The sequence below is a fragment of the Falco biarmicus genome, chromosome 2 (assembly GCF_023638135.1).
Source record: "Falco biarmicus isolate bFalBia1 chromosome 2, bFalBia1.pri, whole genome shotgun sequence".
Taxonomy (NCBI): domain Eukaryota; kingdom Metazoa; phylum Chordata; class Aves; order Falconiformes; family Falconidae; genus Falco; species Falco biarmicus.
In genome coordinates, this window is record NC_079289.1 from 22,826,179 (window position 1) to 22,842,988 (window position 16,810).

The 16,810-nt window shown below is 36.5% G+C and overlaps 1 protein-coding gene across 2 annotated transcripts in view; it reads right to left on the reverse strand.

Annotated features, from left to right (window-relative positions):
- Positions 1-1,959: 1,959 nt before the first annotated feature.
- Positions 1,960-16,810, reverse strand: part of USP12 (ubiquitin specific peptidase 12) — a 38,881-nt gene continuing 24,030 nt past the window's right edge. For both annotated transcript variants that reach the window (XM_056328061.1, XM_056328062.1), the window contains exons 5-9: positions 12,039-12,115; positions 11,759-11,842; positions 9,083-9,280; positions 6,649-6,727; positions 1,960-4,581 (exon numbers count right to left, since the gene is read on the reverse strand). In XM_056328061.1, the coding sequence (XP_056184036.1) occupies positions 4,480-4,581; positions 6,649-6,727; positions 9,083-9,280; positions 11,759-11,842; positions 12,039-12,115 (540 nt within the window). In that variant the 3' untranslated portion in view covers positions 1,960-4,479. The remainder of the gene's footprint in view (positions 4,582-6,648; positions 6,728-9,082; positions 9,281-11,758; positions 11,843-12,038; positions 12,116-16,810) is intronic.

Below are 16,810 nucleotides of genomic sequence, written 5' to 3' on the forward strand. Positions count from 1 at the left end.
TCAAGAGGGAACACGATGACTCAATTTCTAAAGACACAAACTTAAGATCAACCCAGACAAATGTGGGGGGAAAAGTGGACAGCTTACACTGTAAAGCCACCGTCTGAAAGCAAACAAACCGTATCTGGATTATTTAAACTTCTAGAAAAAAGTCACAAAAGTATCTGCAATGTAACACTGCAGCCCACAGATTATTAACATGTACTGAAATGAAATTTTCTCCTCTTACAGATAAAGGTAACCGTAGAGATACATGTACTACTGGTTTAATCTATGAACACTGTTTCAAATAAGTGCCTTCAGGCAACTTAAAACAAAACCACCACCACCCCACCCCTACCCCAAATCACAAAACCCCCCAAACAAACCTCAAAATGAAAACAAACCAATCAACCACCACCCAACCCTTCTTGGCATCTTCAGTTGTTGATGCATTTCCAACACTTTTAGGAAGTCCCCACTCTCAGTCTTTCAGCCCAAGCTGAATTCTGTTATTGAACAAAGTCAGCAGTAAACAGAAAAAAAGATGCCTCCTCTTCATGTGATAAACAGACAAAGTTTTGTGAGAGAATACATCCCCGTTCTTTTATAACCCATATTGTGGAGGCACAGTGTGCTAAGGGGTAAATACTAATTTTGAAATGAACAGTTATGAAGAAAGTTATGAGGATCTGTTTATGGTATTAACTGTACACAGTTAAGGTCTTTCTGGCAAGGGCAACTGGAGATTTCTGGAGAAAAAGGAAAGAAGAAACAAAGCTAAGTAAATTCTGGTAATTGAAGACTGAAGACTTCACATTTCAAAATTTTAGTTACAAGCATGAGCTCAATAATAAGACTGTATACAATCATCTCAAACCTACAGCTGAGAGACGAGACCAAATAGCACAAGGTTAAGTTCCTTTGATTTTAATAAGGGAATTATGAAAGTAACTAGAGGCCTGATACTTCAGGTTTTAAACTTCACAAACATCACCACAAAAAAGCAACCAAGCAATACAGACTTTTGTCCGTATATGATCGAAATAGTGCATATGCAATAGTGCTTGTAGAAAGACCAAGACAGAGACACAGGGAACAAGCCAGGATGTCCTGTCTGGCTTCAAGCTGCCGCTCCAGAAGGATGCGGATCTTCTGTGGATCTCGTGTTATACCCATGTTGAAGGGTATGGCAGAAGATCTGAAGTGGCATCAAATCCCTACATGCTAACATCTGAACATCACCCAGTGAGGTGCAATCTGATTGATGACTACCTTCTGAAAACACAATTTGATTTAACCATTCACACAAATACCTGAACACCTAAAAATCACTATCTCCACGCAATGAAAGGCTAAGGATGTGATTGTCACAACTACAAATATGGCAGGGTATGGCCTGTTTGTAAAACTGTTAAGTCCCTATATTCATTCATTACAAACGGTAGCATATACTGCAAGTGAAGAAGGACTTGATGCCAAATCATACATGGATATTGTAACCAGCTGCATCTTTTTCTTTTGATGCTGGACTCTCATTCTTTGGTCAGTCTCTCTCATATGTTACAGCTGTAGTCCTATTTTTCTTTATTTTTCTTTCCTTCCATTCTCCCTCCCATAAGGTAGCAATCCCAGAAATCCCTGAGGTAACTCAGATGCGTATTTTATAGCAAGGTACATATTTTTTTTGAGGAAAAGGAAGTCAAGAAAGAACAGTATTTCAAAACACTCCCTTCTCTACCTCAGAAACCAACAACTTAAAAACTAATTCTAGAGAAGTACATGACCAAAACCATGGCTGCCACCAAACTACAACGCATCTAGTAAGATATATAATGCAGTGTAGTTAAAACACTCTTCTCCCTCCAGGGTTCAGGGCAGTTAACACAGAAAATTCAAGATACTTTTTAGGTATCACTAAACACGGAAAAGCACAAAGGCAACTCACTGGCCATTTGGGCTCCACAAAGGATACAGTACTTACCTTTAGAGAACATACTTTATTTAATAGAAGTCTTTTGCTCCAATATACAAAATAAGGGACTGTAGTCCCAATTAACATTTACATAGTTACACAGCAAATAATTTCCACCATTTACAACAACTGACAACTTTCCCACAATCCCCACTGTATTACAGCCAAGAAAAGACCCCATAATGTTTTACATACCAATCAGTTATATTTTGTACTTCCCTGCCTCTTTTTATTTTTTTTTTAAGTTGCAGTTTCTGATATCAGTTTAATTAAGAACTACAATTATTTCAGCTGCACTAAAAGAGAAATGAAATATATAATTAGGAATACCATCTCAAAAACCCTATACAAAATAAAAGTCAGTATCTTATAAAAATACATAGCAGGAGTTAAACCAGTGAAACAACAAAAATGTTTTAGATTTTGTTAGGGTATAAAATACTTAGCAATTAGCCACAGCTTTTAAGTATGCCCCCAAAAAAAATTCCAAAATTTTCAATTAGCAAAAAGAGTACTGTGACAGTTCTTTTACAATACTGTACCTTTAGTATGCAAAGGACTTCATCCTTCAAAAATGCACCATCATCCACCTGATTAGCCCCTTAACCCTTTTCCCACTGAAAGCTGATAAAAGGTTTTAAAATTATTTGAATCCTTTAAGAAAAATCCAATCATATTTTCGGCACCTCCCACATTATTTAAGCTTTACTTTACAATGCTGGTAGTTTAATCATTATACATATTTTCTATAAAAGAATTCTAGCCAAACCAAGGTGTTAGAAACTTTGCATTTTACAAAAGCAATTTGTTACAGCATGACAGTTGCTAAATAGCCCAATTTATTTAGTGACCCTGTTAAAGATCTGTTTAACTGAGTGAATAGGTGAAGTCATTTCCTGAGCTAAAAGATACAGGTAAGTAAATAGTCAGTTGTAGCAGCAGACAGGAGACATTCTTTTTAAAAGTTTTAACAGTAATGGAAAAATCACTAGCTGAAGAGGGAGTGACAAGGACATCCAAGACCTCATTGCCATAATCTGGAATGCACATCCCATGACCTTCCAGAACTTACATTCAGCTACTGTCAGACAACGTACTGATAAGTGGAAGAATGTCAAATCACAATAGTTCACATTTCTTACAGATCAGGTGTTTTGTCAAGATTTAATTCTTAATGCTATTTCATAAACCTAAAGCAAGGTAAACTGCCTAGTTTCAGAAATTTTCACTCTACAAGACTTCAGTACTATTACTTTTAAAGGAATATGGTATCTTCAGTTTCATGAAATTCCAAACCTATTTCTTCTTAGTACTCAGACTTCATTTATACTTCAGACCTGGAGTGGTTTTTGAGATGGTCACCCACGCCACTGGGAACAGGAATGAATCCATTTTTAGGAGAGGGAATAATATTCAGCAAACGGTTTACTTTGATTCAAATTGTTCTAATTTCCGTAGTGTATGAACCATTAACAACTTAAAGAACTCTAAAACCCAGTATACCACCACTGCACCATCATTTTCTTATGATATGCATTCTTAAAGTCTTCTATGTAATAGTTTGATCACTTTTTTCACCCATGAATGGAAAAAGGATATTCTAATTTAATTAAGTACCTCACTTAGATACCAGTTCCTCAAGAAGGAAATCTCTCTTCTGTGTTATTAATTTTTTACAGATATTGTAGGCTTTGTTTTTAGAATTTATATTGGTTCTTCTTTAACATTTAAACATAATTAGTTTTAATTCAAACTAGTATATAAAATTTCCAATACTTGTTAGAATAAAGGACAATACACAAGATCCTAAGTTACAATAATTTATAAATAAAAATAAAACTATTACAAACCAAATCTTTCCCCATACGGAGATTAAAAGCCATAATCTTGACTGATTGTTCCCGATCATACATTATAAATAACGTAAGCTTCCTCAGAGAAGCAAAACATACTTGCCTCCCTGACATCAGTTATATCTTCAGTTAACTATTACCATCAAGAAGGCAATTGTGTTGGGCCCAGATAGATCTTCCTTCCATGTTAACCCTCCTAACCTCATTCTTTCAAACTTCAGCACAGGAAACTAAGATCACAAACAGTCCTTTACCTTTTATACACAATGTCTGTATAACATACAGATTTCTAATGCTCTTATTGCACCAATCTGGCAGTGCAGTTAGAACCTGATTCAAATTCCACTGAAGTCCATGAAAGGTTCTCCAGTGACCTTAATGGGCTTTGAATTAGGATCACAGATAGTATTACCTAATGGAAAGCTCCTGCAAGAGTGGCTGGTATCTCTTTTTGCTTATGGGATGCAGTGGAGATGTGTAGTCAGCATGATACCTGAGCAAATAAAATGAAAATGATACAAAGGTTTTAAGAATCCCAAACTCTTCGCTTAGTCGTGTGCAAACTGTGCTACTGCCCCTGGAGCTCCCTGCTTTCCTTTTTTTCAGTGCTTGCTCCACTCCAAGATAGAGAAGATGCGAGACGTAAAAATCTCTCTTCACTACAGTTCCGCCTCAATCCCGAGACTGATAGAAGAGGATGTAACCAGACTCAGAGTTCTTTGAGATATCTGATGTCAACCCGTAGAATTCTTCAATAGCTTGTGCATCAATTTTCTGTATGTAAAAAACCCAAAAATCTAAAGTAAGAATATCTTGTGTAACATATACATGACAATTAAATTCCACTCTAAAAACTACCCTCAAACAAAAGTAACTTTCACATATTACATAAAGCAAAAAAATCCAAATAATTCTTCAATTTACTATGTTTTGGTTTCTCCTCTGCCATCACCCACACAGAGAGTAGTAGCTCTATATATTTTTTATATAATTTTTTAGGTATTAAGTGAACCTACTGCGAGTGTGAACTTATGTGCCCTGCTTGTGCAAATTTCACACAGAGAAGTTTTAAAGACAACAATAACCCACGGAGACTTTATATCAGTACGAACAATGTAACTTCAAACTATCGTTTCTAACTCTAAGTTGCATAAGCTGACCACATCCAGAGAAGAAAAAGAAAGAGAATGAAGGCTAACTTTTTCTGTGTTTGTCACACATTTGCTTGTGATCCTCTCAGCTTAGAAAGCCTCCTATAACCAAGATTTCAGGGGAAAGAAACAAAAACTCTGTTGAGAAGGTGAAAAGAGTATTGTCTAATTTTCATTGTTATTTTTGGCTACAAAAGAAACTGAAAGCAAGCTCTTTTGCCACATTTTAAATCAAAGGCAATTAAGCTACAAACAACAAAAAGGTGGAAAGATAATTTTTCCTTTACTTAGGCAGATTTTATTTAATCTCAGTCCCATTATTTGGAATGAAACCTCTCTCAGGAAGGAGCCAGCCATTCCAAATTGAAGATCCATAGGCCTACACGTTAACGAGATGGTTTAGATTTAGGAATAAAAGGATTCTTTCCTTCCTCTTTAGAAGTGTTAAAAAAACCCGATACACACAACACATTACTGCCAGGTATTACTGCTTTGAAACTGGAAAGATTGTACCTGATGTTTGTGAAATTATGTGAAATCTACTACAGCTTGCTCTCTTTTCCTTGGAGGAAAGTAAACTTTTGACCCTATCAAGACATTTCAATTTACTGTGTATCTTGATTGAGGCAATCCTTTACTTTCCCAACAGCTCCATATATTTCCATGTTTGTAATTTCCTGTGTGAAAAAACATCCATAATGTGGCTTGCAGAGAAGAACCCTTCAATGCCCTTGACTCATCCTGCCAATTAACAATGTAAGTCCAATACTTGTCTCACTCATTTTTCTTCTTTTCAGTTAAGCAGTTCTTGTATATTGTAAGGAACATGTAAACTATTTATTTTATAAATTCAATTAATTCAAAGAAAGTCAAGGAAAGGACTTCAACAGAACAATCATACTTCTGTTCACACGTAAGCATAGACAAGGGGAAAAAGAAAGGAGATGACAGAACAAGCAAAAAATGCGAGATGATTTACTACAGGGACACCAGCAGTTTCTGATCTTTCAATAAGCAACAAAAGATAACTGATGAAACAGAAAGATGACCAAGTCAAAACTGGTAAAGGGAATTCTGCTGTTCCAAGAAATTAGTTAGAAACATTTTTATTTTTCAGTAAGAATAATTTCTGGAAGTAAGGCTAATATTAGCAAGAACACGACCAGAAGCAAATGGCTCCTGTTTCAGGGATTAACTTTTAAATTTTAGGGTGAAATCTCAAAAATCTGAAGTTTGTCTGTTTTGATATGTTATACCTTAATCTGAAACAATTCAGAATACTTAATAAAACAGACTACTAGACTGACCCACTCCATTAAATCATAAGCTCCTAGAAAATAGGAACAAATTGCCCTCAGAAAAGAACTGCAGTAAAATCAATTTATCTGTATCTTTATTTGCCATGTCTTCTGGCCGCAGGAATGGCTAATTTAACAAAGGTGAAAGACAGTGGCCATAAACAGAGAAGATTCTTTCCAGAAGTATAAAACCAAAATGCAATTCAAAGTATTGTACAGTCAAATTGTATGACACAGCTCTGCACTCACAGTTACTGCTTATTTAGACTGGAGTTGAGCCCTCTTTTCATTAGCATACCAGTCCTTTTACTTTTAAGTATTTATATATACAAAGGGGGTCCATGCACTGTGGTCAATATGAAAAAAAAAGTCCAGGGTTACATAAGGCTTACCTCAACAATATCATCATCAAAAAGCAACCAAAAATCATGACTCTTCACTATTGCAATATAATGTCCTCTGTTAGGGCCACTGTAAAATAAAATCAGAAAAGAACAGAGATAGTACACACATATGTGGAAATCTATGCCATTAATTTTTTTTTCTTGTAGAAAAGCAATACTTAACAGTAATTAAAATGGCTACTACTACAATTTTTGTTTGAATGTTTTTCTTTTTTCCCCCTCCACTTATATCAGCTTCATAATAGCGTCTTACTTATCTCTACATTTAATATTGTGCTAAAAAAAGGATTATAATTTCCAATGAGGAACAAGCAGCACAGGCACTGAAAATATAAATGAAATTTTTAAAAGAGAGAGACAGAGAAGTGAAGTCAAGAAAACATTCTGGTGTTTCATAGGGACAAAACAGATCCCAAACTATTTCTGATCTTCAGCAAGGAAAAGCTGTAGAACTGCTGTTCATCTATACAGTCTCAATCAGGAATCTATTTGGTCCACTGTGAATAAAAATGGAATTAAATTGACAATTTAGAAGTCTCAAGAATCCTCACAGCAATGAGAAGGGCTCCCAATTAAACTAAACCTGTTATAATGCACAGATCTTCAGTTTATGGCAGATGAGAAATTTCTCCACAATGACGACACAAAAAAACCCCCCCAACTTTAAAAACGTTGTATTTCTCAACAGATTTCAAGTAAGGAAATAACACACTTTCTGAAATAGCTGAACCTTAAAACCAAAAGCAGACAACTAGTTAAAGCAGTTCTGGAGGTGCCTTAACCAGCTAACAGCACTAGTACAATCTTTCTGTCTAGACCAGGGAAGGAAGGTTGCCACCTGCAAGGGACAGATCTGTGTACCACCCACATAACTCAATGAAAGCAGGGTTCCTCTCCTGCCGTGGCTCTCAGAGTGGTAAGTTCCCAAGGCTACAGCTTGAGTGAGGCTTATTTTCCAACCTGCCCAACTTGAGATCTAGTCATTAACTCTAATGCAATCCTAGGTCTATCTGGGGAAGAACGGGTGCGTGGGTGGGACAAAAGGCAAGTAAATGGCCAACTACAGGGCAGGTCTGCCATTTGGAGGGACATCAGAAAGCTGGAAGAAAAGGCTGATAAGAACCTCATGAAGTTTGAGTACAAAGGCAAAGTCTTGTGCCAGACTAACTCCACCCAACTGCACCAGCTGCAAACCAGCTGGCTGGGTGGCCCCAGCAGGTCCACCAGATCAGCTGTCAGCTAGCAGAGCATCATTTTGGTGACAGGGCTGGGAGCATGCTGGACCGGACTGTAAGAGGAAAGCCAGCAGTAAAGTGATAATCCCTGCCACTGTGCGTTCTGGGATCCATAACTGGACACGGGATTCCAGACATGACCTTGCCAGCTTAAGGGAGAGACTGATAAACTGGAGGAAGCCCAGTGGCAGGTCACTACATTTGTCAGAGGGCTACAGCACCAGATGGACGAAGAGAGGCTGAGGGAGCTGGCTTTATTCAGCCTGGAGAAGACTGAACAAGGAATCCCACTGCTGTCTTCCACTACCCAAAAAGAAGAGTTATAAAGAAATCAAAGCCATGCTATTCTCAGAAACGCACAGTGAAAGGACAAGAGGCAGTGGTCACGAAATTCTAACTGGATATAGGAAAAAAAAAATATCAATGTGAGAATGCTGATGGACTGGAACAAATTGCCCAAAGAGGCAGTGAAATCAGCATTCCTAGCCATGAAACCGAGCCTAGTACAACCTAATCTAATGTCCAAGTTAGCCCTGCCTTGAACTTCAAGTAGCTGACCTCACAAGGAAAATTATTCTGTGATTCCAGGTATTAAATCACCGTTTTCAACTTCTATCTACTCAATAAGCAGTTTGAGGAGCAGCCCTGATTTTAAGACCTGAAGCCACAAAAACACTTGCTGAATACAGCAAAATCAAACAAATCTAACAGTCATGTTTTGAAAACAAGGAAATGAAGTAATCAACAAAACTCATAATATATGTATATATTTCAGAAAACGTTGCTCAAGCCATAAAAAGAAACACCTTAAAGGAAATTCTTTATAGAGGAATCTGTTCTATAATGCTTTCATTCCTAAGGAACTTTTTTTAAAGTTTGTTTAAAAATACTCATTAAATCTTATTAGAATTGTATGATATTGCGTGTTCTGTCATTTTTTTTAAATATAGTTCATACAAAGATCTGTGATGTGAAATATACTGTAATCGCTCTTCACAATGAACTGTCACAGCAACAAAGCCTTGTGGTCTGTCAGGATTGGTAGCATCTCCCCACAACGCATTCTTTCCTAAGAAACTTTTAAGAGGTCTTTCATGCTATTAGAGTAATGTGATACTGAGTGCATTGCTTTGTTTTTTAAACATAGTTACACAAAAAAATCTGTTGTGTAAAATAAGAGTTATTACCTTCCACAATGAACTACCACAGCAACAAGGTCATACATTCTGTCAGGATTGGTGGCATCTCCTGAGGTGTTAAATAAACGAAGCTCTAAAGGAAAAACTACTCTATAAGAGAGTTTTGTGTATCGATGCAGCTGATCCATGTATTTAAATCTCTTCAAATGGAGAGCTAGAATCATTGGCAGCTTTTTTACTTTCATCCTGGGGGGGGAAAAGAAAACAAACCACAAACCCAACAGTATTTCCAACATCCATCCAAAACATTCAGTTGATACCAACAGATGGGAAACCTGTCTTATTGAAGTCTTTAAAATTTTTTGCAAGCATTAAAAGATCCGACAGTCAGCTGTTTAAAAAATATATCCTGCATAGCTAAACTAAAAGTGGGTTTTAACAATTGAGAGAACTGTGAATGTATTTAAAATAGAAAGCTATAATACATAATATGAACAGCCATTATGAACCCACATAATAGTTTAGACATAATGACTGCATAGCACAGAATTCAATTTTTAAACATACCTACCCATAAGCTTTCCTGAGGTCCCAAAAGCAAAATCTAGATCCCACTTGGTGTACAGTGGACATATTGCAACAAAGTTGTTCCAGGGATCCTGTTTCAGCTGAATTTCTCAGTAAAACCAGCCAAGCCAAACAAGCTTTTTAAAATAAGCTGTTACACCACTTTGTTACATATGTGTTACTCCAAGTTTTGGTATCAAGCCATTCCGTTAACATTACCAAGGGATACAAATAGCCCACCTTACCTCATCCTATCAAAACAAGATAATACTGTGCCCTAGCACAGTGACTTTATACAAATGTTGCCAGTGTTATTTTATGGCAGTCAAAGCCAGAAAGTTACAATCTAGTTTTACTAAGCGCTCGCTGGCACCTTTCCCTAGTTTCAGGTACTGAGACCTCACATCAGCACCTACAAATCCTCTCCCAGCCACCCACCGCTGGTCTGGCAGCAGGGAGACTTCCACTCTCCAGGTAATAAATTTGCCCATATGAACAGAGCAACCAAGCCAGAGCACTCTGCTTCTTGGCACAGCTAATTGCGTCAGATCAGCACTCTGCTGAATTTTTCAAACTGCCTTCAGCCCTGAAAGATATCTCAAAAGTTTCAACCATACAGCCCAGGTTTCAGACACGATCTACCAACCACCATGTCTTTGGAAGGTCAGGACATGTTTGTGCAAGACAATCCTTTTTCAAAAGATTGGGGGCTGGGGATAAAATCCTTGAAAATACTCATCTTCCTTCCCTTTTTCTCATTAAACTTTGATGGTAACCTGTAGGAAACCCAGCTAGACTCAAATTTTTTCCGTGGCCTGCAAGGGAGCTAGGAAATGAAAAAAGCAGAAGGGCAGAAAGATGACAGAAGCAACTATTTTTAGTGAGAGTTACATTTTTATTATATTTCTGAGATACGGATACAATTTCTGCTCTTTCTTTTTTCAAAATGAAGTCCTTTTCTTATAATGCAACTGTGTTTGATAATAGGAGCTCTTTCATTGGTGATGAACAGTACCCCACCTTTGCTAGTTGAGTAGACACTACGGCAGATAAGCTCCACGTTGTAGAGATGGAAGAAAATTATGACTAGTGAAACTGAACTTAAGCCCCACATGAAAAGCAAAACAGAAACAATAAAAGCCGTGTTTTGCCAGTATGGCAGTGCCTACAGCACAGGTTTATGTCAACACAGCTTATATTGGTCAGGGATCAATTACCTCCCACACAGAAAAAGAGCTAAGGCAACAGAGAACAACAGGACAGACCTGGCTTCACCACCCTCTAATACACACTGATTAGTAGGCTTAGGCAACGCGTGAAGGCAAATTTTGCAGATGAGATATGCCAAAAGCCATGCGCTGAACCTATGGTAAACCAAATCAGTGGTATAACCAGTAGAGCATGTGAGCGTTCCCATCCCTTCAACCAAATACTTTCTCGGATCATAAATAACACACAGTACACAAAAATCAGAGGTTTTTCAAAGAAGACTACAAGACTTATTAGGCAGACAAGAATTGTTTTTAAACAAAAAGAATTTCAGGATTGCACAGAGCTTCTGATGCTTTTCAGGAGCACTGTCAAGCAGAAGTTTAGCACAACTAAGTGTACATTTTTTAATAGATCTATTTTTTAATTTAGATTTAAATAAATTTAAATAAAAATTATAAAATTTTAAATAAAAAAAAAAACAGAAACTCAGTTAACAAAAAAGTTACAGGCCTCAGTCTGACTGAATCAGGAAAAAAGTGCAATCAAACTGATATATTACCAAGTCACAACAAAGTTTAAAGAGTCACATGAAATCAGTGACTTTTCAACATTGCCCATAATCTTTGGTTAGTCACTGGAAGTTTGGTTTAACTTGTCTTTTTAACTTAGTTTTGGTCTTAAGACAATTCTTTTTCTCATTCGTGAAACAAATAATGATCAAAGGAGTCCCAAAATGCTTTATATGGATTCTCATTACTCATGGAATTAGGCTCATTGAATTCAAGCTAGAGGAATGCCACCAAGTTACTCTCAAGTGGACGAAGAGTGAAAAAACTTAAGGGAAAAAGAACATTCTCCTCCTGCCTCATACACGCACGTACAAGGAAATACAACAGTAATTTCATTAAATACATGGGTTATTTTTTTCCCCCAAGTCTGATATACCTTTTATGTGCTTCCTGCTTACTGCGACATTCTTCACAGTAATATTTGTATTCACTGCACAGAGTTTCTGTATTGCTGAAACCCCTGAATAAAAAAAAAAAAAAGCTATAGATACTAGTTTCTTGTCTGAAATATAAACAGGTACAATATAAACATAATTTTATACTCTTAGGTCTACATAAGCTAGAATTTGCTAAGCCCGTGAGCTTTTAGTTTTGCTTCCTGCTTTCTAGGTAAAAGACAAAAGACAAATCATGAAAATTCAGATTTTTGTGTCCACCTTAAACAATGAGTAATTGAAGTATTCTGCTCCACATCAACTGAAAGGTCTAAGAAGTCTTCATCTTTGCTGCTTATCTGCATGAAAAAAACACAATAGATTATAGTTAAAAGAAGTTATACTAACTTAACTCTGTTCTTCAGTACCATTTTCCTACTGACAGAATGCATCTTGTACCTTATAACAGCTGTTTAAAATTGTTATAAGTGGCCTTTCTGTTTCAGAGATTTGCTAGATCTCTGTTTCTGATTTTGTTCAGGAAGAGGGAAGTATGTATGTGTCTGTGAGGGTATATAACGCCAGCTGTCATTATGCTGTCATTTCAGCTCAACAATATTAATACCAAGTTCCTTCTGCACCTCACTCTTTTCAGAAGAATACAATCACTGGGATTCTTCTTTTTAGTGCTCTCACCTCTGTTCTTCCCCTATGATTCCTTCCAATGGAAAGCTATGTATTTGCATATCATAGTGTCCCTAACAAAACAGCACAAATATTTTGAAGCCTCTTCCTGGCTAGATTCATACTTTCAATGAGCAGCAGATAGCAAATCTGCTGGTAAATGACAGCTTGCAACTTCTTTTGATAGAGGCAGAACAGTGCACAGCCATTCCTTACAAAGTAAAGAAGAAATTCCAAGAAGCAGAGAATACATTCCACCACAAATCCTGAAAAATGGTGATGGACAAAATCCACAGCTGCCCTGAAAATCAACTACATTATTAAAAGGTTTAGGAAACAGCAATCTGCAACTTTAACTTTTGTCTGCTAGTGTTTCTTCTCTGTATCTAAAGATACTCAATGCCACTCATGAGGATGTCCTCTGCCTTTTATGACTCCTAGGTACAAAAGTAAATGCTTTTAGAAAAGATGCCTGGTTGCAGTTTCTTGATTGAAAGCAGGCAGCTACAGGACAACTGATAAAAGTTGACCTTCAAAACATGAGATTTATGTTCCCTTTTCAATTCAGAATAAAAATAAATTTAGAAAGTTGTTCTCTGATTATCAAGAGATGAGAAACACACAGCTCCTAAAGGCAGCATAAATGGAGAATAAAAAGAAAAACATAGGTGGTCAAGACAACTATTTTTGAGAATTAATACCATAGGGCAAACCCCAAAACTAATGAAATTAACTTAAAAGCTTCTGTTAATACCTGTGAGAGGACTAGGCAAGGATTCCTCCCACCCTTCTGTACCTAAATCTTTCCAAGAATAAGTGTAATATACAAAAAAGTCAGCTATGCCAGTATACGTCACATCTCCTATATTATTTAGATACTGAAGCATAACATTTATACTTTTAAAGAGATCACAGAACATATATGGAAAACTTCCAATATATTTTTAGGGTGGGAAAATAAAAGCCACCTGCATCTTCAGTGGGCTGCACGTTTCCTGTCTTCAGGGATGCACTATGGTTTAGTTGTGTGGACTATTCTTCAAAATATCCCACTGCAAACCACTTTTGGAATTACCAAACTTGAGTTCATAACACTAAGAACGCTGGTGGAAATCATCTCACCCTAGGGATTAAGAATGGCTCAGGAAAAAAAAAAAATCAATTCTGGAAAATACTCTGCTGCTGTCTTCAGCTAGGACAGCTGGAATTAAGGGGTCATGTGATCAGTGTTACTCAGTCATGCAATTAGATAATTTTTCCTTTCTTGGTCTAATCAAAGAAAATTCCATGAAACAATAAAGATTTCACAGGCAGCTTTATCCCACGCGAAAGCTCCAAAGGTGGGGAGGAGATGAAGAAAAGGAAAGGATTATGTTGTGCTTGGTTCAAAAGACATTGGTACTGAACCCAAAAGTTCACAAAAGGAATTCTTCCATTCTTAGTGATAAAACTGATAATACTGCCCTAAAGAACCCCCCTCAGGTTAGCCAGTCCACTGTGTACTTAGGATCATCAGGAACCACTAAAGGCTGTACTGAAATAATAGCCAAGTGGATTTTTTCCATCCATGTTGATTATTTAGAAATTGCTGTTCTTCATTTTTAAGATTGGTTTGAACATCAATATTTGAGCAGTACTTTTTTCCCCCAACAAACTCACGCAGTTTTAATTAAAAAAAAAAAAAACAAACAATAAAAATGCCAGCCTCCACGCTAACCAGCCTGACCCTGCCCTTCTGTAGAGGTTCCATTTCAAATAAACATCACTAAGTTCATTAGACTAAAGTCAACAAAGCTATATATTTCAACCATCTATAAACTGAAAAGAAGGTGGACACAGTCAGAAAACCTCATCACTTGCAGAATCAAGCCACCTTGCATTCAAAAAGCCACCTGAGTGCTCCTAACAGGAGCATCTGAATAATAGTGAAGAATTTGGGTGTTTCAGTACTCTGGCTAAAGGGGATAGTATGTTGTTCTCACATCAAGGACGTAGTCTGCACTCAAAACAGCTCAGCTGTGCTCTGATGAGCAATGCCATGCAGGACAGAAAACTCAGAAGGCTAACACTCATGGAATCTGTATTTCTTCTTCAGTTTGGAATTTCACTAGCAATGTGAACCAGCTCACTGACAAAAGAGCTTTTGCAGCTGTAGGCTCCCATGCGTGCTAAGACAGAACCTAATTTTAAATGAAGCTGAAACAGAGGGCATAATTTATCTTGGTTTCCAAAAACAAACAAAAAAAAAAAAAAGAGAGAGAGAAAAACCCAACCAAACAACAGTAGGGTATATTTAATGCTTCTATAATAGTCCTGTAAAAAAGACCACTGAGATTTTCCTTATTGCCTTCTCCAGTCCACAGTAGAATTGACCCAAAGCATTTTATGTCTAGTAGAGGCATTTGAACACAAGAGCAAGACCACCAGCTGGAGAAAAACATTACAATTTCCTATTTTTCTCTGTAGAAGTACTGTCCACATTTAGCTGTTTCAAATTTAATCTTAATGAAGTCAATTACATTATTTTCTGGTTTACTGTTACTCTTTCCTTAAATTGTGAGAGAAACCTGTACAACCAATGAACTTCTAGATAATTGTTATCAATTAGCCACAAAACTACTGCCTCTATCAAGGATGGGGGAAAGCATCACAACAATAAATCACATTAAAAGCATGTAAAGACAACTTATAATCTGTTTTGATACTTATTTGGTTTATAGTGTGGTTTGATCCATGACACAAATCTTTGTTAAAGAATTAATATCTATGTTCCTTATATCCCATATATGCCCATACTTAAACTGAGCATAAAATTTTAGTCAGTTAATCTTTTATCTTAAATACATGGCTAATGTGACATGTGTCCTGGAAAGAAGCTCTTCTCTATAAGGACAAATGAAACTAGAATAAAATCTTGCCATGCTGATTTTAGGAACATTGAGTAGGTTTGGCCAGTTAGAAGATAATCATTCTCACTGAGACCAAAGATATATTATGCTTTACATTTAAGTATGTATTAAATTCCAAATTTTAATTAAAAATATACTAAGGTTATTGTCTTATCATTAAGAAGCACAAATCCATCCACTATTGCTGTCGTCTTCTACATGAGTTATATCAAAGTACTCCTGACATTTCAAGTTATATCTTTAAACACAGAAAGACTCCAAATGCCAACAGCTTGCAATAAACATTAAAACAATCATATATGCTGACTGCATTTGAAAGCAAGGCATTATTCACAGTAATATTACTTATTTAATGTGCCTAAATGTGTTTCTAAGTGCTTATTTTCAGAACACTGTGTTTTAATTAGACACAAGCTGATGTATCGGATAGACAGAAGCTGATAAAATAGTTTGCAGATTATTAGGACCTGGAAAACAAAAGGCCCTAATATACTAAAATCAATGTGTATTAGAAGACTGAATATAAAATTCAGCTCTCCAAGGAGGCATAGGGGCAAACAGACATGGTGTACCTTGTTCAGCAATGGCTAAAAGAAAAACAGAACTGAGCAATATTAGTGGAACTCTCAAGAATTGTGATAGGCCTGATAACTAATAAAATACGCTGTAAAGAGCATGTCAGCATTTTAAAATTGTATTAAGGACTGTACCTAGATCAAAATCCTGACAGCAGTAATTCACTAAGCCATAGTGAGGAAAGATAATGATGTCTGTCATGTTAAGAAACTAAGCTAAACTCATTTTCAAGAAGAAAAAAATATCACTTCAAGAACTAAAAGAGAAGCAATTGACAGTTTCCACAAAATACTTATTAGGGAGGGGAAATCTACCAGGAAAGAACATACCGTAGCTAGACATCAGCACCTAGATTACTCAAAATTCCATGATCTACTGATGCCTGCAGTTTACATACAACATTAGGAAGGTATTTTCTTTAAAATAAAAGACGGAGTATTTCTAGAAAATGGAGAAAATTACATGTGAATTACATAGATTTAATCTGATTAATTCCTCCTTTCCAATGCCATGCTGAAATATGTGCGTTACCTAATTAAGGAAAATAGGTATGAAGAGTTGAACAAAACCCAGTCATTTAGCTTTTTACAATATCTAAGGCATAGACCATGACAGAATTACTGTAATTTTCAAATTGTGCTGCTTTTTCTCTTTCTCAAGCTGGTAAAATCCGGCTGTAAGCTTTTTCTGAAATATATGCTTTCTCTTATTGTAGAGCTATTCTCAAAGAAAATTTTAGTATCATTTACTCAAAGAAGGAGTTTATTTCTTAGGGTCTAGTATTAGAAGAATTCCGGTGGACAGACTTTTAGGAAAGGATTACTTTTTCTGCACACTAAGATGTTCTTTGAGAACCCCAGTCTACGTCTCGATGCCAAGAGCCAA